General features: G+C 51.0%; 11 protein-coding genes across 11 annotated transcripts; 3 read left to right on the top strand and 8 right to left on the bottom strand.

Annotated features, from left to right (window-relative positions):
• Positions 1-120: 120 nt before the first annotated feature.
• Positions 121-1,570, bottom strand: N7473_012970 (uncharacterized protein). Its single transcript, XM_057158909.1, has 3 exons — positions 1,291-1,570; positions 892-1,232; positions 121-841 (listed from the first exon to the last, which is right to left on the bottom strand). The coding sequence occupies exons 1-3, from the start codon at positions 1,370-1,372 to the stop codon at positions 335-337; spliced, it is 930 nt and encodes a 309-aa protein (XP_057002863.1). The 5' UTR covers positions 1,373-1,570; the 3' UTR covers positions 121-334.
• A 1,058-nt stretch (positions 1,571-2,628) lies between these two features.
• On the top strand, positions 2,629-3,863 carry N7473_012971 (uncharacterized protein; the record flags this gene model as incomplete). The annotated part of the gene is made up of 7 exons (XM_057158910.1): positions 2,629-2,668; positions 2,726-2,796; positions 2,874-2,896; positions 2,963-3,021; positions 3,083-3,201; positions 3,262-3,366; positions 3,423-3,863. The coding sequence occupies 7 exons, from the start codon at positions 2,629-2,631 to the stop codon at positions 3,861-3,863; spliced, it is 858 nt and encodes a 285-aa protein (XP_057002864.1).
• A 629-nt stretch (positions 3,864-4,492) lies between these two features.
• Positions 4,493-6,193, bottom strand: N7473_012972 (Sphingolipid delta(4)-desaturase). Its single transcript, XM_057158911.1, has 3 exons — positions 5,912-6,193; positions 5,479-5,761; positions 4,493-5,416 (listed from the first exon to the last, which is right to left on the bottom strand). The coding sequence occupies exons 1-3, from the start codon at positions 6,116-6,118 to the stop codon at positions 4,611-4,613; spliced, it is 1,296 nt and encodes a 431-aa protein (XP_057002865.1). The 5' UTR covers positions 6,119-6,193; the 3' UTR covers positions 4,493-4,610.
• Positions 6,194-7,410: 1,217 nt separating this feature from the next.
• On the top strand, positions 7,411-10,851 carry N7473_012973 (uncharacterized protein; the record flags this gene model as incomplete). The annotated part of the gene is made up of 1 exon (XM_057158912.1): positions 7,411-10,851. One exon carries the CDS (start codon positions 7,411-7,413, stop codon positions 10,849-10,851), a length of 3,441 nt encoding a protein of 1,146 aa, XP_057002866.1.
• A 316-nt stretch (positions 10,852-11,167) lies between these two features.
• N7473_012974 (methionine aminopeptidase 2) lies at positions 11,168-12,893 on the bottom strand (the record flags this gene model as incomplete). Its single annotated transcript, XM_057158913.1, has 7 exons — positions 11,168-11,224; positions 11,288-11,374; positions 11,431-11,592; positions 11,645-11,908; positions 11,965-12,560; positions 12,664-12,792; positions 12,854-12,893. The coding sequence occupies 7 exons, from the start codon at positions 12,891-12,893 to the stop codon at positions 11,168-11,170; spliced, it is 1,335 nt and encodes a 444-aa protein (XP_057002867.1).
• A 1,143-nt stretch (positions 12,894-14,036) lies between these two features.
• Positions 14,037-15,616, bottom strand: N7473_012975 (ankyrin repeat domain-containing protein; the record flags this gene model as incomplete). Its single annotated transcript, XM_057158914.1, has 2 exons — positions 14,037-15,041; positions 15,536-15,616. The coding sequence occupies 2 exons, from the start codon at positions 15,614-15,616 to the stop codon at positions 14,037-14,039; spliced, it is 1,086 nt and encodes a 361-aa protein (XP_057002868.1).
• Positions 15,617-15,819: 203 nt separating this feature from the next.
• N7473_012976 (uncharacterized protein) lies at positions 15,820-16,908 on the top strand (the record flags this gene model as incomplete). The annotated part of the gene is made up of 1 exon (XM_057158915.1): positions 15,820-16,908. One exon carries the CDS (start codon positions 15,820-15,822, stop codon positions 16,906-16,908), a length of 1,089 nt encoding a protein of 362 aa, XP_057002869.1.
• A 501-nt stretch (positions 16,909-17,409) lies between these two features.
• Positions 17,410-18,719, bottom strand: N7473_012977 (porin; the record flags this gene model as incomplete). The annotated part of the gene is made up of 6 exons (XM_057158916.1): positions 17,410-17,559; positions 17,625-18,127; positions 18,293-18,323; positions 18,418-18,506; positions 18,559-18,592; positions 18,672-18,719. 6 exons carry the CDS (start codon positions 18,717-18,719, stop codon positions 17,410-17,412), a joined length of 855 nt encoding a protein of 284 aa, XP_057002870.1.
• A 427-nt stretch (positions 18,720-19,146) lies between these two features.
• Positions 19,147-21,474, bottom strand: N7473_012978 (asparagine synthetase B; the record flags this gene model as incomplete). Its single annotated transcript, XM_057158917.1, has 9 exons — positions 19,147-19,186; positions 19,243-19,347; positions 19,412-20,670; positions 20,740-20,888; positions 20,960-20,995; positions 21,057-21,083; positions 21,161-21,186; positions 21,268-21,318; positions 21,449-21,474. The coding sequence occupies 9 exons, from the start codon at positions 21,472-21,474 to the stop codon at positions 19,147-19,149; spliced, it is 1,719 nt and encodes a 572-aa protein (XP_057002871.1).
• Positions 21,475-22,152: 678 nt separating this feature from the next.
• N7473_012979 (E2 SUMO-conjugating protein UBC9) lies at positions 22,153-22,940 on the bottom strand (the record flags this gene model as incomplete). The annotated part of the gene is made up of 4 exons (XM_057158918.1): positions 22,153-22,406; positions 22,565-22,588; positions 22,661-22,821; positions 22,906-22,940. The coding sequence occupies 4 exons, from the start codon at positions 22,938-22,940 to the stop codon at positions 22,153-22,155; spliced, it is 474 nt and encodes a 157-aa protein (XP_057002872.1).
• Positions 22,941-24,519: 1,579 nt separating this feature from the next.
• N7473_012980 (uncharacterized protein) lies at positions 24,520-26,327 on the bottom strand (the record flags this gene model as incomplete). Its single annotated transcript, XM_057158919.1, has 5 exons — positions 24,520-24,618; positions 24,681-24,773; positions 24,829-25,592; positions 25,655-26,077; positions 26,144-26,327. The coding sequence occupies 5 exons, from the start codon at positions 26,325-26,327 to the stop codon at positions 24,520-24,522; spliced, it is 1,563 nt and encodes a 520-aa protein (XP_057002873.1).
• Between the last annotated feature and the right edge of the window lie 328 nt (positions 26,328-26,655).

Genomic DNA, 26,655 nt, shown 5'->3' on the forward strand with positions numbered 1-26,655 from the left:
TGTCGAGCGCGTCTTACTTCTCGCGCGAGCAGTCGCGATATCACGTGGTGATAGCCGCTAATAAGCTAGGCAGCCAATTGATCACAACAGAGCCTCAAATGAACTACCTTATTTAGTTAAGGGTTATTTGCTAGTGGAGACTTCAAAATTGTTCCAGAGTCTACCGAAGAAAGCATAGTTTCTCCAACAAGTTTGGACTTGCTTCTAATTGACATCGAATGCCTAATTGATATCAAAGGCTAAAATCAATGAGAACCCAACTCATAACTCATTCTTCACAAGCGACAAGCGATATATGCCCCAAGGTCCCCAGGAGAGCAATGACGGTGCTAAATTATTGAGCTATAAGACTTGCGCTAGGCACGAGGCCAAGATCCTTCAATGACTCTCCGAAAAATTCAGCATCAAAGACCTTCCTCGGGAAGGTCTGAGTGAAGCTTTGAACTTCAAGGCCATCATCTGCCTTGAGGGCAGCAACGACCTCGAACAAAGTCGTAGTGACGGGCAGTGTCTTCAAAATATTGCCCTTCGGGGTCTGGAAGCGCAGACGAGTCTCAGTATACGCGGAAGCAGGCTTGGATGCAACTGGGCCAGGTGCAGCGGGCGTGGGAGCAGCGGCAGGAGCTTGGGGAACAGCCACGCCAGCACGCTCAGCACGTTCGCGCTCGGCCTTACGACGGCGCTCTTCCTTATCGGCCTCAATCTGTGCCTTGACCCGCGCCAGGTGTGCCCTCTCATCTAACTTCTCCTGTCGCTTCTTCGCTTCCTCCTTCGCCCTCTGCTTCTTCTCCAATGCTTCCTTCACGTCCTGGTTCTCTTGGGTATTCTTCCGGCGGATATTCTACCAAAAAGGTCAGTCAAACCCCGCCAACCCTCCTATATACCACTCACCTCATTTTGCTTCTGCTCGATCTTATCCTGCTCTGCTTGTGCTGCCCGCTTAGCCGCGAGTTTCTGCCTCAACTCCTCCAATCTTTCCTTCTTTTGCTCCTCGGTCAACGGCGCAAGTTCTTCGGTGGATTCGGAGAAGTCGGTGTGCTCGGTCTTGGAAGCGTGGAACTCTGCCTGCGCCGTGCTTCGAAATTTCTTGCCACACTCGTTGCAGACCAAGCTGCGCGCTTCCTCGCCGGGCTTGAGAGCTGGTGCATCCTCATCTTCGTCTTCTTGTGATGCTTTGATCTCTTCCAGGGACTTGTCCTGGTTCTCTTCCAGCCACTCGAGCGCCCCTTGCACTGTCCACTTTGTTAGAAGGCACGACACCAGGGTAGCCCACGAGGTATGAGGACTTACGGTTACCAGTCTTTTTGACTGCCAGTTCCGCCCTTTCTTTGTCAAAGCCCATCTCGATGAGCTGGTCTAGGTCGGAAGCCATGGTTGATAGCGCTGGTGACAACGAGGTGGGGGAGGATGGTGTGATTTCGAAAAGCCGTGGCGCTGGAGCTTGAGATATAGCACCAATATGATGATTTCCTAAGAAGGATGATGTCTCTGACGAGAAAAGTGAAGGAGTAGTGTTTAAAGCCGACAATGGTGGATATGAGGCAGCTGGTGGAGTGGGTTGGTAAGAGCTGGACCTTTTGGGTGACGTATCGCAAAGGCGGCGAGCGATAAGTAGTGCGGGCCTGCTCCGCAATCTTCAAGGTTGCTTTAAGGCACCATGGGCAGCCTAGCCCCAGTATATCTAAGAATCCCGTCATCTGTCGGAATTCTTTTGAAATTTTTGGCTATATTCAAGTAAATATGTGTATATATGTATATCCGCTCAAATATATATAATATAGGTCAATCCCTTTGTTCGGCCCTAGGGTAAGCCGGGAATCCAGGAGGGGATATATTTCTTTGAGCAATCTTCACATCCATGGCTATCGACATAGCCCAAGATGCATTGTGTATTGCTTATAGAGACAGTAGATGAGATATACATAGTTACCTAGGTACCTATTAGGAGAAACCCATTATTCACATCAAGCGTGGTGCTAATAAGGTGGATAGGTAGAACCGGGGTATGTACGCAGTAATGCATGCCGGGAGGGAGTGCCTGTCAGCAGCATCCATGTGCATAGCTTAGTGCCCTCGTGCGGATGCATCTCGTGTATAGGGAGCTTTAATTTTAACTGTGGTCAATGCTTGCAGATATTTATGGGATCTTGCTTGAAGATTGTATAGTTTTATAGCGTATTTAAAGTAGATCGGTCTTGTGGGAACTGCATAATAGAGGTAACGAATGTTAATCGCAACGCCCCCACAGGGACAACATCACATGCGGGTATCATGAAGGATTGGCTTTACATCCCGAGGATGGAGAGTTTTGTACACCGAGGCAGTACCACATATGCCAGAGTATGACCAATTTTATATTTCCCCACAAGGAAATGATCGAGACTGTAGATCGAAATCAACGTCTTGTTTGTTAAGATACGGTGACATCACCTGACTGCTGAGTCAGCGATATCCCCGGGCAAACAGGTGGACAATAATCAACTCCTGAGGCGCCGACTCCCTTGACCAGCAAACAAACCTCCCCTCACCTTTCTTGACCGCAATCGCAACATCGTCGCGGCAACCTCACGTTTCGCGGAGTACCCCACGCGATTTTCCCTTTCACTTATTCACATCCCCACAATCACCATGTCCATCGAACTCGATCCCCCCGAGCTTGGCTTCAAGCGTGAGTTCCGGAACTTGGCTACCTAGACCGGCGCAAGACACTGATGGAGAAATACAGGACCTTTCAACCACGAAGTATGCCAGATCCTTCGCCTGCGCAACCCTGGCCAGGAGCCTTTGGTCTTTAAAGTACGTTGGAGAATCCCGTGAGGTACCCCGTTAAGCACAGGCCGCGGCTAACATGAATCTCTTTGGTTGTGCGACAGGTCAAGACCACTGCTCCCAAACAGTATGTCATACTCGCTCCCTCCTCCGCGCATATTCGTGTCCGCTCCGATTACTGACTTTGTGCCAGCTACTGCGTTCGCCCCAACTCCGGCCGTATCGAGCCCGGCAAGCAAGTTGATGTCCAAGGTTCGAGATCCGCCTCCGATAAGCGCCAAGAGCTACGAAACTGACATGATGGAATGTGTAGTCCTGCTGCAGGCCATGAAGGAGGAGCCTGCTACTGACGCGAAGTGCAAGGACAAGTTCCTAGTCCAGTCTGTTGCGGTCACCGGTGGTGATATGGAATATTCGAATGTTACCTCCATCGTACGTCACCTTCGGAACCGGAAATCTCGAGGACTTAACTGACTATTTGGGAAACAACAGTTTGAGAAGGCGTCCAAGTCTGCAGTCATTGAGCGCAAGATTCGTGTGAACTGGCTTCCCGCTGATTCGGATGCCTCCCCGCAACAGAACCCCTCAACTGACGGCGTAAGTTGATATGCAACTAGCACTCCTCGCGCGCTTCTCTAACCCTCCACGTCTAGGCCTTGGAGGAGGAACCCCCTGCGTACACTTCTCCCGGTGGAAACTACGAGACCCCAGCTGTCGGTCTTGCGAAGAAGACCCCCGTCGAGCAACCATCCCCCATCCCCGCCCCCGATTTCACCGAGAAGTCCATCAAAGTCGAGTCCCCCCAGCACAGCGAGTCCAGCTCCTCCTTTGCAAACACCAAGGCCGCCGTGGTCAATACTATCCCATCCGGCGACGACGTGGCGGCCCAGCTTGCCGAGGCCAATGCGCAGATCCAACGGCTCAAGGACCGAATTGCAGATCAGGGCTTGCGGCAGCGCAAGACTGGCGGCGAGGCGCCGGCCGCCCCTGCGACAATCCAGCAATCACACACACAGACCGAGTCTGGAGTCTCTGTTCAAACTGTCGCCGGGCTGTGCCTACTCAGCTTCTTAATTGCCTACTTCTTCTTTTAGACTCGTTGCGTAGATGGACCATGCTGCGCCGTGGTCTCCATTGTGTTTACGAACCCGGTCACGTCTCAACGCCTCCCTTTCCCGCGAACAATTGTCCCGAGCCCTTATCTACTGTCCTTGTGTCTCTCGAAGAGCCTGCCGTTTTGATTCCAGCATCAGCCTCCTTATGTGATTTCCTGCCGCCTTTTCTTTTTCCTTTTCCGCTTTTCCTTTCCACTCGGTATCCATAGCAGGTACCTCGTCCATTTTCTACCCGGTCTTCTGTGGGTCTATCGAGATTCGAAGCTCCTTGGTCCCATTCTGCTCTCAGTCCCCCGCCATCTGGCTTTTCCTTACATTTCCTCTCTTGTCTAATATCTTATGATCAACGGACTAAGTGCTTCGATTCTCTCTTGTGTCATAATGATAGTCGAACCTTGGAAGATAATCCATATAATTGCTTCCATTGTATATTAAGATAGCCTGTTCGTCGTAGATGTAGAATTCTCGACCAATTGGGGAGAAAATCAGGAGCCTATGAAGCCTGGCTTTGGCGTCGTCTGTCACTTCGGCCCAGTTATATGGCATCCGTAGTAGGCACTTGCATATGCGTTTCACAGGCAATCTACTAGAAAGTGAGTGATAGGTGCCACGACAACAGCCTGACAGCCAATACATTGAAAAAAAGCTATAATTTTGGTTAAAATCTACAGTCTACAGGTCATAACGTCGAAGAAAAAGAAAAGCCCAGGAACTACACGTATCCAGTTAACACTGAATCTCGCTCTCCTTCCACCCATCACCCTCCTCACCAGCCGGACCCGCCGACTCAGCCGAGATCCCCTCACCACCACGTCCATTGTACGCCTTCCCAGAACCACCACCACCACCACCGACAACACGTCCACCCTGAGCACGCTTCACCCGGCACCACGGACCAACATCCTTATCCAGGATGAAAGTCCAAATAACCCAAACCCAGCTCCGATGGCAGGGCAGCGGCTCATAAAACTCCCGCGCAATATCATGCAACTTGTGCAATCTCGTCCAGGGGATAGCAGGGAAATCGTGGTGCTCATTGTGCAAGCCGACATTATACGTGAGAATATTCAACGGGCCGTAGTAAGAGTACGTCTCCGGCGGAGCGAGCTCGGCAAGAGGATGCGAAGCATCGATCTTAGCGGCGGGCTTTTGCTTAAGTTGGGCGAGGGACTCTGTGCCGCCTGTTTTCACGTTCGAGAAGAAGTAGTGCTCGGCGATGAAGTGGCCTGCGCAGGGGTGGAGGGATCCGGCTAGAAAGGAGCTTGCGATGAAGTAGTAGAATGGTTGGAGGGAGCCGGTGAATTTGGTGAGGGCGTAGTCGAAAGAGAGTTGGACGATTAGGTTTAGGAGGTGGATTGAGGTGAAGGGGGGCTGTAGATGAACATGGGTCGGACGGCGTAGAAGAGGATCTGGAATGTGCAGAAGAATGTCTTGCCGAGGAGGGAGTTTAGGAAAAAGGCTTCTAGTGCGGTGGGGAGGTCGGTGTCTAGGCCGGTTACACCGAGGGATTTGTGGTGGGTGAGGTGGTAGGGCTGTTGCAGAGTTGTGTGTTAGTTTTCCTGTCAGTCCTGATTGCTCGTAGTACAGGGAATACTCACCCGGAAGGCAGCACTGTATGGCAGTCCGATAGGGATGTTTGCAAAGATGGCCAGGACACGGTTGGCCAAGGGCGACCGGAAGGCCAAATTGTGGGAGATCTCATGAATAGCGAGGAACAAGTTCTGGTTCGCCGTAGCTCCAACCACGTATGCCGTAGCCAGGAAACGCCAGTCAAGGATCGAGGTATTGCGGAGGAGGTACGCGCAGGTCAATTGGATAGACACAACGAGGAGAACAACCCATTTCGTCAGGGGCTCAGGGCCGCAGAGTTTGGTGACCTGAAAGTCAAAATAGGAGTTAGCAATGCGGTTCAGGAACGGTGGCAATGTACCAGGGAACCAATGTTGCTACCTCCGCAACCGCTGGCTGGAAGACTGCCGAGCCAGGGGCAACAGATGCGCAGATGATCCTGGACGGTTCCGACATACCTCTGGATGGGCCTTGATAATTGCCTGTCGCCTGGAACGGTGTGGCTCCTCTGTATACGTCCAAAAGAAATGGTCCTCAACTGAGGAGGTCTCCGGCGGCGAGATTCTGGCGGGGGGAGCTTCTGTAGTCGCAGAGGACGACGACGCGGCCGCCTTGGCTGCGGACATCCGGAGGTGTGGTGAGGCGGTTTCGACGACCGAAGGCATGGTCAACGAGGGCTAACAAGATTGACCGGGAGTGTGAAGCTGGACGAAGAATGTCTGTCGACGAGGAAATGCGCGGGCCTGGAAAAGGCGGAAGAGACACTCCACGTGGGGCGACACGGGAGACTTGGGTGGTCCGAAAGGCTTGGCTTAACTATGGAGACAAGGGGCGAATGACAGGCAACACTTTGCCATCGTAAGACATTCTTCAAATCAGCAAGTAGAGACATTAATCCTTTAAATATTAGGATCTACTTCACTCGGATTAGATTATGCATTAGATTACTAATTGGGAACTAATTTTGCGAATAGGCAAACTACGTCGGGTGGTATTCTCAAGGGCGACTCGGAGTATATACACCCCCATTATGACACTACTTTTAGCTCGTTTTTCCATGAGGAAAATAAGTGCGTTGTTTTCAATTGTCTACTCTTCAACATGATGGTACTTGCATTTTGCCTCCGGTATATCTCTTACTTCCTGAGTAGTCCAATCAAATTAAAGGAACCGAATAAGCAAAGCAAGGTGACATGAGTAAACAGTCCCTTAAATCAATTTGAATTCACCCAGGAGCCAATGTGAAAGAAATGCAAGTAAGATTGCTCATCTCCGATCTAGAAGTACCAAGAAGTCGAAATCGAAGTCGCCGCACTAGTGATTGGATCACCTTCAGCCCCGAAGTATGGGGGTGGGTTGTTCGAGATAGGGTTATCAATCTCTATGGTTTAGAAATGTGGGGAGAATGAGAAATGAAGATGGAGGGGAGGGTTAACCTGAAGAGGAAAACATTATATCTTATTTAAATAGCTCCATAGCCAGCTGGCAATAAAAATACTTAGGGTGGAAGAGAGGGAGAAATGAAGAACGAGAGAAAGAAGATACTGCTTGACATTCACGGTGCAGATAAAGACAAAATGACCTTTTGTCTGCTTTTGCAGCTGGGTGCAATATCCCTGTATGTTGGATCTTATTTTGACCCACTGACAAGTCTTGAGTACGTACTACGAGAGATGGTAGAAGCATAAGAACTCTAGAATATGGCTATAGTAAGAAAAATGTAGAGAGACGCAGGAGACTTGAATCACAGATAACAGGACAGCAGCCAACAAGTTTGTTTGCTTGACGGGTCTTATAAACAGAGGCATGCTATTCCAATCTGTACCTTTCCAAACTGGGAGATCCCGTATCTGGAAGGCGCCGAAGTATTTGAGTCCTAATCCTATCCTCATCTGCCTCTATCTATCCCCGGCGCTATTCCTGACGCTATCCAAACACTACACCACACCTCGCCAACATGGCCACCCTCAACTTGCTCGAGGTAGCCCTCCGACAGGAACCCATCGCAACGGACTCCTTTATCAGACAGTCCCTGACCGACGCAGAATACAGTATTGGCCTCGAAATCTTGATGCGGGAGTCAGGATGGAAGACATATCGAAACTTCATCATCCCTCACCTCACTCACCTGCTGACCCCCTTTTTGAAATCAGATGCCAGTATCTCGATTCTGGATGTTGGACCTGGCCCGAAGAGCGTCCTTGGATACCTACCCAGAGTTCTGAGAAAGAAGATCGGAAAATACACGGCATTTGAACCTCACGAGCTTTTCGCTACACGGTTGCAAGAATGGCTTCGCGCGACCTCTGAGGGGGAATCTCCGCTGCCGGATCTAGAACTTCCGCCTAATATCCATCGAGCGCGTTTCAACGTTGATTCTAAGACCTTGGGAATTACTGGAGACGAGAAATACGACGCCATACTGTTCTGCCACAGCATGTATGGCATGAGCCCCAAGGGCAAGGTCATCGAGCGGACCATTGAAATGCTCGTTGAGCAACCCAAGCACGGGATTGTCGTGATTTTCCATCGCGAAGGATCCCTCCAACTCGATGGACTAGCGTGCTATCGAACAGCTTCTTTCCCCACGGGTACTTTTTGCGTGGCAGATGACGACGAGGAACTGGATCGCTTCACCGGTTTCCTGGCGGGCTTTACACTGCCAGATGTCAAGAAATACAGGGCTCTCCGGATCGCATGGCAGAAGTTGTGCCGTGCCATGGGCCGACGAGATAAAGCCTTCCCAAATCAGCTCGTGTTCAGCGCGCCTGATATCATGATTGCTTTTACCAGGGACGCAACTGCTGTATCGGAGCTAACAGTTCAAGTCCCGGTATTGAAGGAGGATAGGGTTCTTAAAAACCGTGAGGCTTCTTCCCACCGTCCTGCCACTATTGTGAAGCCGACGGAGATTCTACATATTCAGCAGTGCGTTCAGTGGGCTGTGAAGCACCGGGTTGGTTTGACTATCACTGGTGGAGGTCACAGTGGCCACTGTCAAAGGCCTAACGTTGTCTCCGTTGATATGGGTGCTTTCGATAAATTGCACATCCTCCCAGCTGCAGAAAGTGCAGAAGGACCCGTCTCCAATTCTACTTCTGGCCCTTTGATCATCGCTGAGGCTGGTTGTAAGACTGGCGATATTATTAGCAAAGCCATGGCGGAGGGTTTGACAGTGCCCTTGGGGTCCCGGCCAAGTGTAGGCGCAGGCCTCTGGTTACAAGGTGGTATCGGACATCTGTCTAGGCTGTACGGGCTCTCGTGCGATGCCATTGTTGGTGCCGTGATCGTCAGCGTTGAAAATGGCCAAATTTTGTGCATTGGAGAGGTCCCAAAACAACACTGTCCAACCGGTGCCGTTCGCCCGGAAAATGAAGCCGACCTGTTATGGGCGATAAAAGGTGCCGGAACCAATTTTGGCATTGTCGCCAGCGTCGTTTTCAAAGCTTACCCGGCTTCGAAACATTCTGTTCGCAACTGGAGGATCACGCTCAGAGATAGCAACGAAGCAATCATGAAACTCAACTACCTGGACAACCTCGTCGCCAAGGACCTCTCCGACGGGTGCTCTGTGGACGGGTATTTGTACTGGGATAAGGGCCAGTTGCATTTGGGTGTGACCTCGTTCGAGGATCCTGGGGCGGACCTCGCGCTAACTACCGCTTCCCTTGATGACCTTTTTGGAACCGAAAAGTGTTCGAAGACCGTGGATGAGAATGGATTGTTCATGGCCGATATGTACATGTCTGGGATGCATGATGGACATGACAGAGGCAAGACGTCCTCGTTCAAAAGATGCATATTCTTGAAAGACATCGGAAGTTCGCCCACTGTCGATCTTCTGATCAAGGCTATTGAAACTCGCCCAACTCCAGTCTGCTACCTGCACCTTCTCCACGGTGGCGAAGCGGTGCGCTCTTTAGCATCTGATGCCACTGCTTTCGGCTGTCGAGACTGGGAGTTTGCCTGTGTGATCACTGGAGTCTGGCCGCGCGACCAAGAGGGAGCTGGCCTCGCTCGCACGGTTGTTACGTGGGTTTATGATGTCGCCATGGGGTTTCTACCCCAATGCTGTGGAGTGTACAGTGCAGACCTCGGGCCTGACCCCAGGGACACCGCGCTAGTGGCTAAGGCTTTCGGCCGGAACCGTTCACGCCTAGCTCGTCTTAAAGATATCGCTGATCCACACAATGTGCTCGCTTACGCTTGTCCTCTTCGCAGCTTGCCAATCGGACAGAGACTCATCGTCCTCGTCACAGGTGAAAGTGGTGCTGGCAAGGACTATGGCGCTGATATCTGGGCCAATGCATTCAGTACATGTGTCGACAAAAGCCTCACGGCGCGTGTAGTCAGCATCAGCAATGCGACGAAGACGGAATACGCTACAGCAAATCCCGGCGTTGATCTGACTCGGCTGCTTCAAGACCGTGCGTACAAAGAGGAACATCGGACAGCGTTGACGGCCTTTTTCAATGACCAGGTGGGGAGTCGACCTGGACTACTGGAAGAACATTTTCTGGACGTGGTGTACGGCGCCATGGATGTGGATGTTCTGCTCATCACAGGGATGAGAGAAGAAAACCCTCTCGCAGCTTACTCGCATCTAGTTCCAGAGAGCAGACTGCTTGAGGTTCGCGTCGAAGCAAGCAAGCATACCCGACATGCACGTCGAGGCTGTCCCCTGGATGGTGAAGACGATGACAACCAGCCCACCGCATTCGATTCCTGTCCAAGTCTCGTCTTCAAGAACGAGGAAGCCGGAAACGAGGCAGTGAACCACTTTGCCGCATGCTGTCTGCTTCCCTTCTTCGACGAGCCTATCCAGCGACTAGCCAACATGGTGCGCCCCGTACCGGACTTTCCACGACAGAGCATCACCTTCCAACATGTCCTCGACATCGCGCAGCAGCCCGATGGGCTAAGACTGTGTACACGCCTCCTGAGGGAAAATCTCTTTGAAGACTGGGATCGTATCAGTGCTATCGCCTGTTGCGAGACTGGCGGTTACATCTTTGCCGCCTCGTTGGCAGAGCATCTCAACATCCCCTTGGCATTGATTCGCAAAGCTGGCAAACTCCCACCACCAAATATCTCGGGCACCAAATTCACATCACATATCTCGTCTTCAACTTCTAGTGATATCAAGGAGACACAGATCGAAATGAAGCGGTACCTGATCCCTAAAGGCTCTCCAGTGGTTGTTGTGGATGATGTTCTTGCGACGGGCAAGACGCTCTTCGCCGTGCTTCAGCTTTTGGAACTAGCTGGCATCAGTCAGAAGGACATTACTGTTTTGGTCGTTGCTGAGTTCCCTATTCATCGTGGCCGGTCATTGTTGCGTGGTCTGGGATTTGGGGCTGTCCATATTCGAAGTCTTCTGGTTTTTGATGGAGTCTAATGGAAGGGCGTGAGCTTTCCGGCATTCTGTTCTTGTGAATACATCTTGAAGCTTCACGGCTTTCCTTGACGGCTAGTAATTTTCCTGCATATGACAAAAATGGAGCTAAGGATTCGCCTTTCCAATGTACCTGGCTTAGATTGTAATTTACTGCGTCCAAAGACTCAATGGCTTGTAACGCGATAAAGTTGATGATGGTAGTCGTGTCAGCGGGAAGTTATAGCGCAAAGGACGATTTCTAGGTTAAGAATCATTGCTGGCATTTCCTGAAATTGGTCATTTTTGGTTTCTAAACTAGTTCATATATCATTCAAGCCTAGTAGTCGTCTCCGCGACTGATGACTTCCTTAACGTTGGGGCGGAGCACAATGGTCTAAAATTGGGTCAGCAACACATCACTAATCAAGTCAACGGGGATTGAACAATAAAGACATACATGTTCATATTGAGCAGTGTAGGAGCCCTTGATGTCGCAAAGGGGCGGGTAATCCTGCACAATGCCGGAGGAGACCAGGTTGTTCAGCTGTATTTGAGTTAGTCCATGCTTTAGAAGGGGGTTGGCCGAATAGATGAACATACACCGAGGAGGTACTTCTCCTGACCTAATCGGTCAAGATAGCGTCGGCAGAAAGGCAAAGTGCCGAAGTTCTTGTGAATCACATTCAACAAGTTCTTAGCAGACGATAGACGGAGAGGCACGTTGGGTGCATCCGCAGCAAGAGCGTAGTGAGAGCATTCCATCTAATGAGAGGTTAGGATTTAGTTGATCACACCAGGGGGTTGGAAAACTAACATCTTCCCGAACGTAACCCTTGCCGGTACTGCCGAAGGTCTCAATGGCGAAGACTTCACCCTCCTCCATCTTCGTTTGGTCAGAGCCCTTGACAATAGGCACGCTCTTGCCACCGTGAATAACGTGCTGCTCAATGTTGTGACCGTTCAAGTTTCGGATACACTTGACGGGGTACATAGTTCCGTTAAGCTCGACCTCGTAGCTCTCCATGGCTTCCTGGATGGCGGCACCGATATCACTCATACGGACGTCGATTCCAGCTTCCTATACAAAAGTTAGACCGAACCCGCTAACATCATTCTCTTTGAGAGTGAACATACCCGAATACCGGTGTTGGTGGCATCCTTGACAGCTTCCAGAAGCGGATCATACACAGGGTCGAAGCTCATGGTAAAAGCACTGTCCACAATGCGACCGTTGATGTGCGCACCGAAATCAACCTTCATGACATCCCCTTGGTTCAAGATCATCTTGTTGCCGGCGTTGGGAGTGTAGTGTGCCGCGCAGTGGTTGATGCTCAGACCGCAAGGGAAACCCATACCACCTTTGAGGTTATCTCCCTCCTCCAAACCCGAGTGACCCGTCAAGGCACGCACGGAATCCTCAATACCCTCCGCGATCTCCGTCAGAGTCTGGCCGGGCTTGATGTTCTTCTGTGCATACTGGCGGACTTGACGGTGGACCTCGGCACCCTGGCGGTACTCCTGGAGGAAATCATTGTTCATGCGATCGAGGTAGCGCTTCTCCTCGTTGGTTGTGCGGTAGGCATTGTCGTTCTTGTACTCGACAATCTCACCCTCGGGGTATACGTTGTTGGCGAAAAGGTTGGATACGGGGACTCGCGGAGGAGAGCTCTGGACCTTGGCACCGCCCTTCTTCTTCTTCTTGGACTTGCGCTTCTTCTTCTTCTTGGCGGCTGTCGTGCGACACAATCGTCAGCCTCCAGTTTAGAAACCTTGCGGGTGCGGGGTCGGAAAGCGGGGTTCAAGACGGATTGAATGGAAAATAAAATCACATACCTCCAGGTGCACCAGCATCTGCTGCACCCTCTCCATCTTCTTGGTCGTCGTCAGAATCGTCCTCTGCCTCGCCGGGGGCCGCCTGTCCAGCAGCGGGGGCATCGGCCTGGGCGCCGTTCTGGCCGTTCACTAATAGGCAAGCTTGATGAGTACCGACCGGAATGTAGGATTTAGTAGTGTTGAAACTCACGATCCAGCTGCTCCAGCTTCTCGGTCGCCTGGGCTGCCATTGTGTTGTATGGAGGACTTGCAGTGGAGTGAAGCAGGAAGAAGAGGGGAGGCAACTCGGATGTCGGGGAAAGATTTTCGCAGGCGATAGGCGATAAGATACGTCCCGCTTAATGACGGAGCATTCTCCATCAATTACAGTACTCTGTATAGTTATGACCCGACAGGAGAGTTTTTCTCCAATTGTAATTAACCGATAGATTAATCTTTGCTGTTATTGTTTTTGACTACGTAGGAATTAGACAAAATCCCAGATCCAATGTGGTCTTTCAACTGGCGCCTTCAAAACTGTGTACAAGATCCATCATGGAGAGGCACTAAATTCCTTGATCTTGCAAAAGAAGGGCCATGAGGCTTGTGTATTTTGGTGTAGCTATTCTTTAATCTCCAGCAAAGTTTTGTAGCTACTGCTCTTGGGAACTGGTCCTTCTCGTCATTGATCGAGCAAGTTGTAATGCGTCCTCGGAGATCTAGTAGACATCAAATGTATGAAATCCTTATCTATGCATTTATGCCCTTCTTATTTCCAGATTCTGAAAGCATCCGCTAACCTCAAGATTGATCATCCTCCAATTCAAGCTCCGGTGTTACCTCTTCTGGGATGGATGATGGAGGATATACCCTCCGCCAGTACCACCTAGACAGGAGTCTAGCGGAGTGGCGGTGGGTAGTCTTCATGGCTTCCAAACTTAGAGGTTTAATATCATCCAAGGGAAAGCATTCTTCGTCCAAATACTCCAGAAAGATCCGAACAATCCCCAAGTTGCCTTTCATGGCAGCTTTGACCAATGGCTTCTGACCCCGGTTGTTTGTAAAGAACATATTGGCGCCTTTTTGTATGAGGAACCGAGCAGCCCGCTCACGAATCAGAGTTCCCTGAAGGCTCCCTTTTCTCCCTACCATGTATAAGAGTGGTGCCTCATCGGTCAATTGGTTTCGCGCTTCAATATCGGCTCCTTGTTGCAAAAGCCACTCAGATATTGGCTCTGGCTCCGCCCCCTCACGACATGCGGTTAGAACTGTCGTCAAAAGGTTCATGTGACCATATCCTGGTCTTGGGTCGACGGAATTCAGATCGAATCCTGCCTGCAGAAAGAGGAGCAGGATATCAAATTTTCCCGATCTAGCGGCATCAAACATCTCGTTTATGTGTGACATGTTCTCCGGTCGAGGAACGCATCGGAATTAAGCAGCAGGTTCAATGTGTCTGCGCCTCTGGAGAAAGCCCGTGGGAGCAGAGTGTTTTGCTTCCATTCTTTTGTAACATTCCATCGCTCTAGTAGCCGGAATAATTCACGCGGAATCTCACCTCTGCCTTCCGAAAGTGCAGTCGTTAGCCACAACTTCCTGGACGACTCCTCGTCAGTAGAGGTCCACTTGTCTAACATGAATTTGAATATTTCGTATTGATTGGATTTGATGGCGCTCAGTATTGCAGACTCGCGACAAACTGGATCCTCGACGTTTGCTCCATGGTCTAGGAGTAACTTTGAAATGCTGCAATGCCCTTCTTCCGCTGCAAATCGAAGTGCAGAATTCAAGGTCCTGGTCCGGATACTGTTGTTTGATCCTTCTGAAGTTTGTCCTCTGTTTAGGCACTTCTTCACTTGGTCCTCAAATCCACAACGAGCGACGGCTGTGAAGAAACGGCCAAAAGTTGCGTTACACTCACGACTAACTAGATCGTCGACATGAATCATTGATAGAAAAATCTTCGCTACCTTCCACTTCCGCATTCGTGCTGCCTTGAAAAAAGACTCCCGAGCTTTGTACTCATCGGGGGAAATCCCGTATTCAAAAAGATATCGAATACCTGCGACGTTGCCGGCGTGAACAGCAGTCGAGAATGGAAATTCTGTGCTTTTGAAATCCACGCCAGCATTGATGAAGATTGGGAGTAGATCAGTCCCTCGGCCAGCGGCATAATCGAGCGCACCAAAACCGTGATTCTGCTGGATGTACGGATCACACCCCTTCTGAAGAGCTCGAACGATTGGCAAGTTCCTCCGTTGTGCGGCGATTGTCAAAGGCTGGTCGATGCGTATAACTTCTGGTGCAAATTCCAGGTTGACCCCATGTTCGATCAAGAGATAAACAACATCGTCGTGCCCATTCTCAATGGCGAATGTCAGTAAAAGGTAGAGTGAGTACTAGGATATCGGAAACCCCAGGCCTCTTGCGTCAACAAGGAAGTCGACAAGGGTTTAGGTATATAGAAAGATGGATGAGATTGCTTCGGCCCGCTCGCGAATGAGCCATCCCAGCTCGGAAGGTGCTTCATCACTATCTTGAAGCATTCTGTCCCAATAGCGGACTTTTTGACGTGCCAGCTGAATAAGGCATTTCACGTTCTCAGGCGTGAGTTCGGTGAGACGGATGAGGTCAAAGGGGGCACCGAAGTGTAGTATAGGTGTATGGAAAATCGATGATATAAGAAGAGAGTAGCTCCAGGAAAGGCTACTGCTAATAATATAGAGGATATAATGGGAAGTGAGAAAAAAGAAACCCCTGGATTCATTCCCAATGTAACTTTATATAGCTGCTAGTAGCCTAGCCTAGTCCAAAATGAAACCTCAGGAATCCACAATCAAGCAAACTGCACTATCTAATCTGATCATCAGCTCGCTTGGGAGACAGTACGTACTACGTACTGTACTTTTAAAACAATATCAACCAAGGATAATATCAAAAGCCAGGAGAATTCTAGAGTGTCAAACTGAATCATTCGATAAGTTCCAAGATCTATACGACTCTAAAATCCAGAATCGCCCAATTCCCCTTATATAGTGTGGGAATGACCCTCCGCACTCCCCGAATGCCCGATGACGCCACTCCGATCGATCGACCAAACTCCCCATACTCCCTCCACCTCCACCTCCAACTCTACTCCTCACTCCCTCTTTCTCCCTCCATCCACAAATCCAGGCAATGCCTCCCCCTCGCACACCACCAACAACTTTCCTCCTCCAATCACACCACACAACGGGTCTATCCTCGTCCCCGCGCGTTAATAGCTACCACAATCTCACTCGCATATCCACGCGACCAACGCGATCACAATCATACCGACATCACCGACACAAACACAACCTCGGGCCATACCCATTCCTCCTACACCTACACGTGCAATCATTCTCGACAAGTTCTATCCGCCGTAAGGAGTGGGAACAGAATTATTATGAGATTCTTGATGTACCGATAACAGCTTCTGCGGCTGAGATTAAGAAGTACGCCTACACCTACATCTACGACTCTTCTCACCTTACCCTCTCAATCCCAACACATCCCCTCCCTCCACAATTCCCTAAGCTCAAGCTGACTTGCCCCTTCAGAAAATTCTACGCACTCTCCCTCCGCCACCACCCCGACCGCAACCGCACCGACCCAACCGCCAGCCAACGCTTCGCAAAAATCTCCTCCGCCTACTCGGTGCTCTCCAACACACAAAAACGATCTACCTACGATCAGGATCACGGCTTCCACCATGCCCATCACCAACATCATCAATATCCCACCGGCTCACACAGCAGCCACTCCGCGAACCTGCACAAATCCAGCGCTGGAGGGTATGCGGGGTCCAGGCCAGCAAGTGGACTAAGTAATCGCCGCGGAACATTCCGTGGACCACCACCTAGTTTTTACGAGCAGGGTGGTTACGGGGGGACAGGGAGGAGGGGAGATGGATTTGGATTTTCGGCTGGGAAGGCTGGGCCTGGAGCTAGCACTACCGGAAGTTCAACATCCTCTTCGAAAGCGACAGGCGGATCCGGAGCCCATCCCGACTCAGAAGACCCCCTGGCCTTCATCCACCGCAACCCTCTCCACCACTTCAACGCACGGGCGCACTTCCGCACCCAAAAAGCCGAGGATGAAAGGCGACGAGAACGTGTGTCCAAGGCTAGGAGCGCGGCGAGGGAGAAGGCGGATTCGGATTCGGATTCGTTTATTGCGGGTGGGGAGTTTGGGTTGGTGAGGTTTGTGGTGGTTTGTGGGATTTTGGGGATTGCGGGGGGATGACGGGGTTGGTGCAGTGGCCTGTTGTGAGTGGGAATACGAGTACGGGTGAGGATGGGAGTGGGAAGGCGGGGAAGAAGAGGTGAGAACTGATCTAACCTAACCTAGCAATGGTTTTTGGTTCTTCGTGAGGAGTAGAGTTATACTCGGGCGCCTTGAAGTGTTGTACGATACATACGGTTGGCTGTACGATACATATCTATTTTCAATGCATGCCATGCTCTGGTAGCTGGCAAATAATCTACCATTGGGTTACTACTACAAAAGAAACAACATCTTTATCAAACAAAGGAAAAGCTTTAGATTTGATATACAAAGCGCGCTCGCGGTACATAACTACGACGCACAAGATTATCGGGAACAAAGTGTAGATAAACCTTCACTGTAAACACCATTCTGTCCAAAAGTAACTGGAAGAGGATCGGCGCAGCAACGAAGAATTACAAGCTTCCTTAAGAACCCTCTCACTCGAGGATTCTCAAGGACCACCAACTATCAAGGCATTTAAGCCTCGAAGGTGAAGCTGGCGCCAACCTTGTGGGCGGCCTGGTTCAGGTTCTGGGTATCGAAAGAGGCACCCAGGCCGAGGGTGACACCAGGGCGGAGGAGAACGTTGTAAGCCAGAGCGGCGATACCACGGTCGTTGATCTTGGCCTATTAGGAAATTAGGTTAGTTTCATCTGATAACAATCCACTAGGTTTTGAAACGGGATACGCACCTTGGCGAAGGAAGAGGGGTCCAGGCGGTACTTGCTGGCGACCTCAAGGCCGACGGCGTTACCGGAGGTGGAGTCCCAGGAAGCCTTAGCACCGGCCTCAACCTGAGCGTTGACGCGGTGGTAGTAAGAGGCGGAGAAGAGGGACAGGTTGTTGCTGGCAGTGATGGCAGCAGAGTACTGGGGAACGGAGTAACCGACGGCAGCGGAGTACTTGGTGATGGCAGCCTTGTTGACATCGTAACCACCCTCAGCACCGACGAGGAAGCCCTCGTGGCCGAGAACGGCATCCAGGTTGGCGGTAGGGCCGTTCAGGAGGTCGAAGAAGGCACGGGCGTGCAGGTTGGGCTGCTTGAAGTACAGGTTGAGCTTGGCACCCTTGGACTGCTTGGCGGGCTGGTACTGGGTGAGGATCTCAGCCTTGAGGCCCTTGGCGATGTTGTTGTCCAGCTCGAGCTTGGTGTCGAGGGCGTTGGCGGTGGTCCAAGCCTGGGTCAGGGTAAGACCTGAACAGGGACGAAGCATTAGCTTTATTGTATGCGTGGTAGTGTTTGAAAATACAAAAAGGGTCACCCGGCGCGACATGAGGTGGCCGCACGACAGAAAAAACGTCATGGGCCGAGCCTTGGACACGCCGGGTTCGGGTGGTTTGCGCTGGATGGGGCCCTTACCGGTGGGCGCATCAACGTACTTGGCCTCGAGCTGTGGAGGGAAGAGTTGAGTCAGTACAAAAGGGGGTTTTCTTTGTACCGCGACGCGGGATGATAATAAGGAGGGGGTCCTCGAGAAAACTCACCTGGCCAGCAATGGAACCCTCGTGGGAGGACTTGCCCTTGACGGTGAAGGTGACACCGTTGGGGGCCTTGGACTTGACCTCAAGGGACGCTGGAGACAAATTAGCAGAGCTTTAGAGGGGGTAGGGAGTAGCTAGACATACCCGGGCTGGCGTGGTAGAAGTCCTTGTTCAGGAGCTGTCGGGAACCATCAGCTTCGTGAATTCTTTTTCGGCGATGGAATTTGCAGCTTCCAATGTCATAAAGCTATACGTACGTCATTGGCCGCCTTGGCGATGTCGGAGAAAGCAGCAGGAGCAGACATGGTGAATGTGTAGAGAGAGGGAGACTCGTTGGATGAGGAGAAGAAAGAAGGAGAAGGACTGCGATGATGTTGGGGAGAGGTGGGAAGAAGGGGCCACAGCCACGGGCCGTTCAAATGGGTGTGATTGGCTGTTGCTCGGTTGCCGGGAGAGTCCGCCGGTAAAAAGTTCTTAGGTAAGCCCCGATCGGCGAAATCAGGTGAGCAGTCGAGTTTACCCGAGGAATGTTGTCATCGAGTCGGTAGATGGTATAGACCAGGCCCAATAATAGGTTAAGGATACTAGAATGACACTTCTTTTTCTCTCTACAACGAATCCGACGTGGGTATATACACTTCTTGCATTCTTTCCATAGCTCTATCTATGCCCAACGAAAACTTATCTAAGAACAAATGACCTTCCCTTTTTTATATTTCATCTTAACGCAATTTAGGCGGTATCATACTTGGCGTTGTGGATAGCAATGGCACTGCAAATGTATGTTAGCATTGGTTGGTTTAAAAAGAATTGAAGAAGACGACTTACCGGCCACTGGGATCAGACTGCTTGGACCAGGTAGGGGTCCAGCGCTCGACGGTACCGGCACAGGTAGGGGGGAAGTGCTCATCGAACATCAAGCGGTACCAGTAACTGAAAAAAAAGGTCAGTCAAAACAAGATCAAAAACTCAATGTACTAGAAAGTGAAAAACATACGCCTCCTTGGTATCGGGAATATCGGAACCCCACTCAGGCTTGGGGTTCTTCATCTGCTCATCGGTAATCTGCTGCTCGGCGTGCTCCTTCAGGCCATCAATCCAGCTGTAGCCAACACCGTCACTGAACTGCTCCTTCTGGCGCCAGAGGATCTTCTCGGGCAGGTAAGGGGCGGTCTCGGGCTCGTCGGTGGTATCGAAAGCCTTGCGGATGATGTACTTCTCAATGCGCTCCTTGGTGATCATCTTCTCCTGGGGGTCAACAGCCATGGAGACCTCAAGGAACTCCTTGTCCAGGAAGGGCACACGGGCCTCCAGACCCCAGGCGGAAGTGGACTTGTTGGCACGCAGGCAGTCAGCCAGGTGCAGGTTCTTGACACGGCGGACGGTCTCCTTGTGGAACTCCTCCTTGTCGGGGGCGGCGTGGAAGTAGAGGTAGCCGCCGAAGATCTCATCGCTACCCTCACCACTCAGAACCATCTTGACACCCATGGCCTTGATCTTGCGGGACAGCAGGTACATGGGGGTGGAGGCACGGATGGTGGTGACATCGTAGGTCTCGAGGTGGTAGATGACATCGGAGAGGGCGTTCAGACCGTCCTCAACTTCGAAGGTGAAGGCGTGGTGCTTGGTGCCCAGGAACTTGGCGACCTCCTTGGCTGCCTCGGTATCGGGAGCACCGGGCAGACCGATGGAGAAGGAGTGCAGCTGCTGGAAAGTGGTGACAGTGGAAAGGTCGTTCTCCTCGTCAATACCGACGAGCTCGGAGCCATCAACACCAGACTTAGCAGCAGCGCGGGCAGCCTCCTGCATGCGGAGAGTCTCGCGCTGAGCGATGGAAGCAACCAGACTGGAGTCCAGACCACCAGAGAGCAGAACACCGTAGGGGACCTCGGCCATCAGACGCTTGCGGACGGACTTCTCCAAAGAGTGACGGAGCAGCTTGTAGTCAACGGGGGTGGAAGGAATCTTAGCAGCGTCCCACCACTTAGGCTCGTAGTAACGGGTCAGCTTGTCGGTCTTGGAGTCATAAATGTGACCGGGAGGGAAAGCAATGATGTCGTCGCAGACGGGGTGGAGCGACTTAAGCTCAGAGGCGAAGTAGACGGCGCCGGGAGTCTGAGAAGAGCGACCAAGGTAGAAGCTGGTGATACCGATGGGGTCACGGGCAGCAACAACACGGTCCTGCTTCTTGTCCCAGAGGACCCAAGAGAACATGCCGTCCAAGTGTTTGGGAGCATCGAGGCCGTGCTCCATATACTGAGAGTGAGAGAATCAGCGACTGCTCAATCCTGCGCGCATATAACCAATATTTCCATATTCACATACCAAAGGAATGATGACCTCGCAGTCAGAGTGAGTCTTGAAGTTGTACTTGGTCTTCAGGGTTTTCCGCAGGATACGGTGGTTGTAAATCTCGCCGTTGACAGCGAGGGCAAGGGTCTCGTCATCGTTGACAAGGGGCTGGGCACCGGAGTCTGAAGAGAGGACAATGTTTAGCGACTGAAATAAAGGCGCAATTATCTTGTTGTTAAAGCGATTGACATACCGACACCGACAATGCTCAAACGCTCGTGGGCGAGGACTGCAGGGCGACAGGGTTAGTACGAGGACACGCGACAGCCAGGATACCCAATTAAACTCACTAGTAGAATCGCCAATGAAGTTTCCGCCTGTTGCAAAGTAATTTTGTTAACCTCCAAGCTCCCAATTGACTTTATCGCCGCTTGCGCTTCCAGTTGTGACTCACTCCAATCGGGACCACGGTGGCGGATGCTAATCGACGAAGGGTAGGGTTAGCGACAAATTCCATATTACATTCAAAAGCAATTGCGCTCAAGATAGGAAATAACTCACGCCTTAGCCATGCGCAGGGCCGTGGGCTTGAACTTCTGCACATCGGGGTGACTGTCAGGGTCCTGGGGTTAGCATTGAGTCAACCATCCCACCTCCCCTCGCCAAATGTGCCGCGTCCGGGGAACAGCCAGACATGGCGGGGCAGTTAGTGGGAGAGACGAGGGGCTAGGGAGCAACGCACTGGTGACACGCGAAAATTCCACACATGATGGGCGTGAAGGATACTCAACAATGAGTAGAATGGGGAATCAATTGGAGGAGTGAAGATGAAGGAGAGAAGAAGAGAGATTGACTAATCTGGTGGTTCTGGGGGAGGATCCGGGTCCAAGGGCAAAGGGCTTTTTTTTTTCTAGTTGGGCGGGCCGGGGGGCGATGTCGGCTTTCCGGCGAGTCTTTGAGTCACCGATAAGATAAACTACTTGGCAAGTTCAACTTTTTGGTCCGTTATGATTAGTGGGAATTCTTAGTCGCCCTTTTATACCTGAGGATTATAGTCATAGTAGTATACTATAATTAATAGCTTTTACCTCGGTGACTCTTACCTACAGATAAAAAAGCCTACTGCGCCTAAAGCGCATACTCAAAATGAACCTTTTACAATCATGACGCATCCATGCATAGAGCTTAGCTTGTATGAGATTCGCAAATGCCAGCTGTTCGCTCTGAGAAAAACGCCTTCCATTGAGAGTCAAGTAACGCCGCGCTCGTGATCGGTTGCTCAGAAAAGCAAGAGATGCTCGTTCCCTTCGCCGATAAGTGCGAACAAAGTACCATGCAGTCCAGTTCTTCTCTCGCTCACCGAAAGCTCATAACAAATCAATTAATTCATAAAAAAGGAAATCTGGCGCCGTCATCTTCCATGCTTTTGAGATTCGCCTGCTGCGCTTACATCGGGGGATTGTCCCGCACAACCTGTCGCACCCGCCGCTCATATGCAGGGCGATCCTTCTTGAACAGGTTGTAGGCGTCGGCCTGCGCGGGTGACTCGGGGTTGGGGTCATTGAGCAAATCCTGGATACCGAGGAGGATCTGCTTGATGGTGATTGCGGGTCGCCAGGCTTCCTCCTCATTCAAGATTGAGAGGCAGACTGTGCCGGAGGGGTAGACATTAGGGTGGAAGAGCGGCGGGGTAAATTTGCCTGTAAAAAGGAACCATCCTGTCAGTCTAGATTCGTGTCAAGGAATGCGATAATAGTCGAGGTCGTAATCGCAGCCGAGGTCACGCGGGCAAGTAGTCGGAGGCCCCGTAGTAAGAAGAACTGGAGAGGATTCCTTGGTGGCAAGTACTAATACGTACACTTGGGAGGTTTCGTGGGGTATTCTGGAAGCGCAAAGAATCATCAGCTATCAGTATGTAGATCGGCAATCGCAAGGAATGTACAGCATGACCCACCATCCGGAAAGATCAGCTCCAGCTTCAAAACACATCCTTCCCACAGAGTGTCCTTCTTGCCAGGGATGGCACACTCCCAGCGCTTCAAGTCCAGGGTAGCCTGCGGGGTGCGCTGGGGCTTCGCGACGAAGCCGAAGGGGTGGTCACGCCGCCACTGCTTTCTTTATGATCCATCAACCATTAGCGCATATTCTGGAATGACAGAGCAAAAGCACGATCTATTGCTGGAAGGTATAAGGACTTACCGCTCCTCCTGTAGGCGGTTCAAGCAGAGAGTCATATTGGTAATGGCGTGGGATACTGAAGTGGAAATGAGGTTCTAGGAAGGAACGAAGGCGGGGGAAGGGTGGATTTTATTGAAGCCGGGGTGATGAGGAGTATCAAAGGAGAAAAGAACAAGTGGAAAGAGGAAGAAGGTGGTAGAGACGCAAAAAGCGCAACTGCTCGGCGCAGGTGAATCGCATCGATCGATAGATTCCCGACTGGCCGCCCCGCCAATTGAGCTTAGGTAAGCAATCTGTATCTGCAGGGATTATAGTGATAGCTTCGTTTTCACACTATTGCACGTTGAAGGACCTCAAATAAGTCAGATTCCCTATGAGAATTGATACACTAAAAATTAGGCGAGCCGTAATAGTTTCAATGAAAATAATAACATCGGGTGCACACATGGAAGCATGTATATTCTATAGAGAGACTGCTCAATTCTCAGGAAAGAGGCATCAAACATCACACGTAGACCTTATTTTAGTGGATAAAGGTGTAGCTATCGGGAGTCTAACTACCTCCCAAATTCTCTAGCCCTTTGGTTGGTTGAAAAGGTTCTCTGGTAGATTTCATAGTGACAGTGAGCATCACTATTCCCGACGATAATTACGAGTCCGATACCCACCGGAGACGTTCATTCAAGCATCTTCAATTTTTGGAGGGCATAGAAGGGTATACGGTATTATTAGATTTCTCTTGAGACAGACTAGCACCAAGCTTAGATCTCGAAATATCCCCTTTGTCCTACTTCAAAGAGACAAAGCTCTTTATGCTTACGCTCTAGAGCCAAAAATGTACATCTCAGGGTGGAAATGCTTAGGTATAAACCCAACCCCTAAAGGGCTAACAGAAGCCGCGGAGATTTTTCATAAGACACAAGGGCTCTAGACTGCCGGCCTCTAAGATATCCACGGGCTATCTAGGGATTTACTGAGTGCACAATGTGCTACATAATTTGCTGGAACTAAGTCCTCTGCGGGCACGAGGGCGACGTGAACCGTTCGTTTATCCCATGGCCCGAGTGCTATACGATGGTGGGTGACTGCAGTCCTGTCTCAGAATTGATTCTCTTGCCATTAGCCGGAGTATGTCCAGAGTGCGCTGTCGAAATCCGAAGCTGTCGTTCGCGGGAGAATGGGGTGTACAAGCCATAAAATGCTGAACACGAAGGGGAAAAACCGAACGACGAGTCGTCTATCCCGGGGGCCACGTGCGAGAATGGATCGAGTTTTGAGAGTGATGGTCGTGGTAAGGACATGTCGCACAACATTCAGTATTGTGGTTCAATGGAGTAGCTTGATGAAGGATTTCTGGAGCAGTCGCCGACTGAGGAATTTCAAAAAGTGTCTTCGTCAGACTCACTGGCATTGGATTCTCCAGACAAAAGCCGACAGTCCTACTAGACGGTGATTACTTTGCGACAGGGCGAACAGTCTCCATGGACAGATTACAGGGATCATATAGGAAAGCTATCTGGATAGTGCCACTCCCTTATTAGATCGTGTCAGATAAGTCGATTATTTGACATCAAGATTGCCTCCAGATAGGCTGAAGAGGAGTAAGTGAGGCCAAAATGGATATCATTATGTACATTATTCGACGTAAACCCCCTGTTCAAATTTCTCGGGGTCGAAGTACCGAGCTTGGATTGCATTTCCGTTGAAGATTCGCCCTTCGAGTGCATTGACAGCCTAATAAATCCAAGTTAGTAAGAGTCCGCCATATTTTTATAAGGAAACGGGAATATACTCACTCGTAGGGCTGATAGCTCATTTGTAAACTTGACGAAAACCGGAATAGGCGTGTCCGCGTCCCGCGCAATGTACACCCGCTCCACTCGGCCGTACTAGATATCATCAGTATGAACAGCATCGACATCAGGACATTGAACGACGACGTACCTTCTCATTACACTCCTCTCCAATCTCTTGCATCAAGCCACCCCCCTCGCGGTGCAATTCCTCATCCAGATCCATACCGTCTAGCATGCCCCGAAGTATAACCACAGGACTCATCGGGCCAAACTTGCCTGTATCCTCACTCTTCTTCTTGCCGCCAATGATCTTTCCGCGTCCACCAGGTGTAACGAAACCGCCACCTTCGGAGTCGGGTCGTTTCTTCCGCTTCTCAACCTTGACTTGTAGCGGGTTGACGATACCTGAGCCTGTGGCACCAAGTCCAGAGCCCTTAGTCCAGCCGTATTTGGCCAGTTGTCGTTCGGCAAAGCCCTTTTGACCGGGAAGCCGTGAGCGCGGCGCATCTTCGTTATCTTCTGGCGCTGCTTCTTGTTCGTTTGCAAGCATTTCTTCCAATTCGGCTTCGGACTTGGGAATGTCTTCGGGTGGTGGAGGCAGTGTGTAGCGGACTGGGGCGCGGGAGATAGTTGCGGAGCTGGGTTGGAATGCATCGAGGGGTTGTGGTGGTTGTGGGACTGGTGGTTGATTCTGTGTGGCATCCATAGGAGCGGAGGTGTCTTCTGGTGGAGGAGGTGGAGGCTGAGCATAGTTTGATGTGCCCAAATCACTGTTCAGATTTTGACTCATGCGTGCACGGCGCGCAAATGCATCTTCACCTGAGGGATCATCAGGAATATCTGCGGGAGGTGGAGGTGGAATATCATTGAGGTTCGGCGGCGGCGCAAAGCTTCCAGGAGGCGCAAATTGACCTGCAAAGCCCCAGTTAGTATCCGCTTTGACATATTTTCCCAGAAACGCAAATTCAGCATACGATTCATTGGCCGGTCGTAGTCGCTATCCGAGTCTGGTGTTGGCGAGCGCTTCATGCGATGCGCATACAAGCGATCCTTCCATTCGCGCACCTCGAGGATCTTCTCATCGCTATGTCGGTATTCCTCATAGTTGTTCGGACGAGACGGATCATAGATGTCATCCCAGTTCTGCATGACCATCTGCGGCTCTCGGTTCTTCTTGCGCTTCTTCCTCCCGCCTCGTTGGCGCTTTTCGCCCACATAGTAGTCAAAATCATCCTCTTCCGTGGCGGCCCAGTCTGCCAATTTGCTCTTCACAGGCGCTGCAGCTGAAATCGCATGTTGAATCGCACTAGGCGGTAGCCCTGCCTTGGGTAGTGTTGGCTTGGGTTTGGGTTTCTGGTTCAGTTGGGGCCGCTTAGTGGGCTGAAATCGTAAAGAAGCTGTCCGGTGGAGAGTAGGTGAGCCACTATTGCCTCGGTGCAGTTATCAAAGAGATTCAAAAGTACCAGCATTGAGCTGCTGCTTATTCGCAGCGGACTCGTCAGGTTGCGCGTCGGTCTCGAAGCTCTGCTTGAAGACCACGGGGGCGCGGGATATCGTTCCCGGTGTTGACTCGGCTGAAGGATCGAGTAGATTCGCATAAAGCGACATCATTCCCCCGCCTTTGGACTGGGTAGATTCGGGCGCCATGATGAGCTAGTTGAAACGGGTTGCGATGTTGCAAGTTGAGAAACGCCCGGATCGATGATGTTCGCGACGATAAGCAGGGCCGGGTTATGTTTGATTGGTTTGCATGGCTGTCCGTCGGCCTGGAATCCGGGGATAACCGGATTTATTGGAATAGTATCTACAGTATACCCCAGGAAGATAATACAAAAGAGATCAAAGCCAACCGATAGCTTCGATGCATATACAATAAGCCACACATGGTGAAAAAATTCTGGGATTTTCAACTTGAGTAGGTTTAAGACTCGACTGATTAATGAAGGATAGCCGTTGTCAAAGGACGAAATATGTC

Source organism: Penicillium subrubescens (genome assembly GCF_028828155.1).
Source record: "Penicillium subrubescens strain IBT 31985 chromosome Unknown utg000011l_segment0_segment0, whole genome shotgun sequence".
In the NCBI taxonomy this organism is placed as follows: Eukaryota; Fungi; Ascomycota; class Eurotiomycetes; order Eurotiales; family Aspergillaceae; genus Penicillium; species Penicillium subrubescens.

Bases quoted from the DNA above. Each gene is read 5' to 3' on its own strand.
- N7473_012970 (XM_057158909.1), bottom strand. From the start codon at position 1,372: ATGGCTTCCGACCTAGACCAGCTCATCGAGATGGGCTTTGACAAAGAA. The intron at 1,233-1,290 runs GTAAGTCCTCAT...CAAAGTGGACAG, and splicing joins AGTCAAAAAGACTGGTAACC to TGCAAGGGGCGCTCGAGTGG. The intron at 842-891 runs GTGAGTGGTATA...CCTTTTTGGTAG, and splicing joins TCGAGCAGAAGCAAAATGAG to AATATCCGCCGGAAGAATAC.
- N7473_012972 (XM_057158911.1), bottom strand. From the start codon at position 6,118: ATGCCTTCGGTCGTCGAAACCGCCTCACCACACCTCCGGATGTCCGCA. The intron at 5,762-5,911 runs GTATGTCGGAAC...TTTGACTTTCAG, and splicing joins TTATCAAGGCCCATCCAGAG to GTCACCAAACTCTGCGGCCC. The intron at 5,417-5,478 runs GTATTCCCTGTA...ACTCTGCAACAG, and splicing joins CAGTGCTGCCTTCCGGGTGA to CCCTACCACCTCACCCACCA.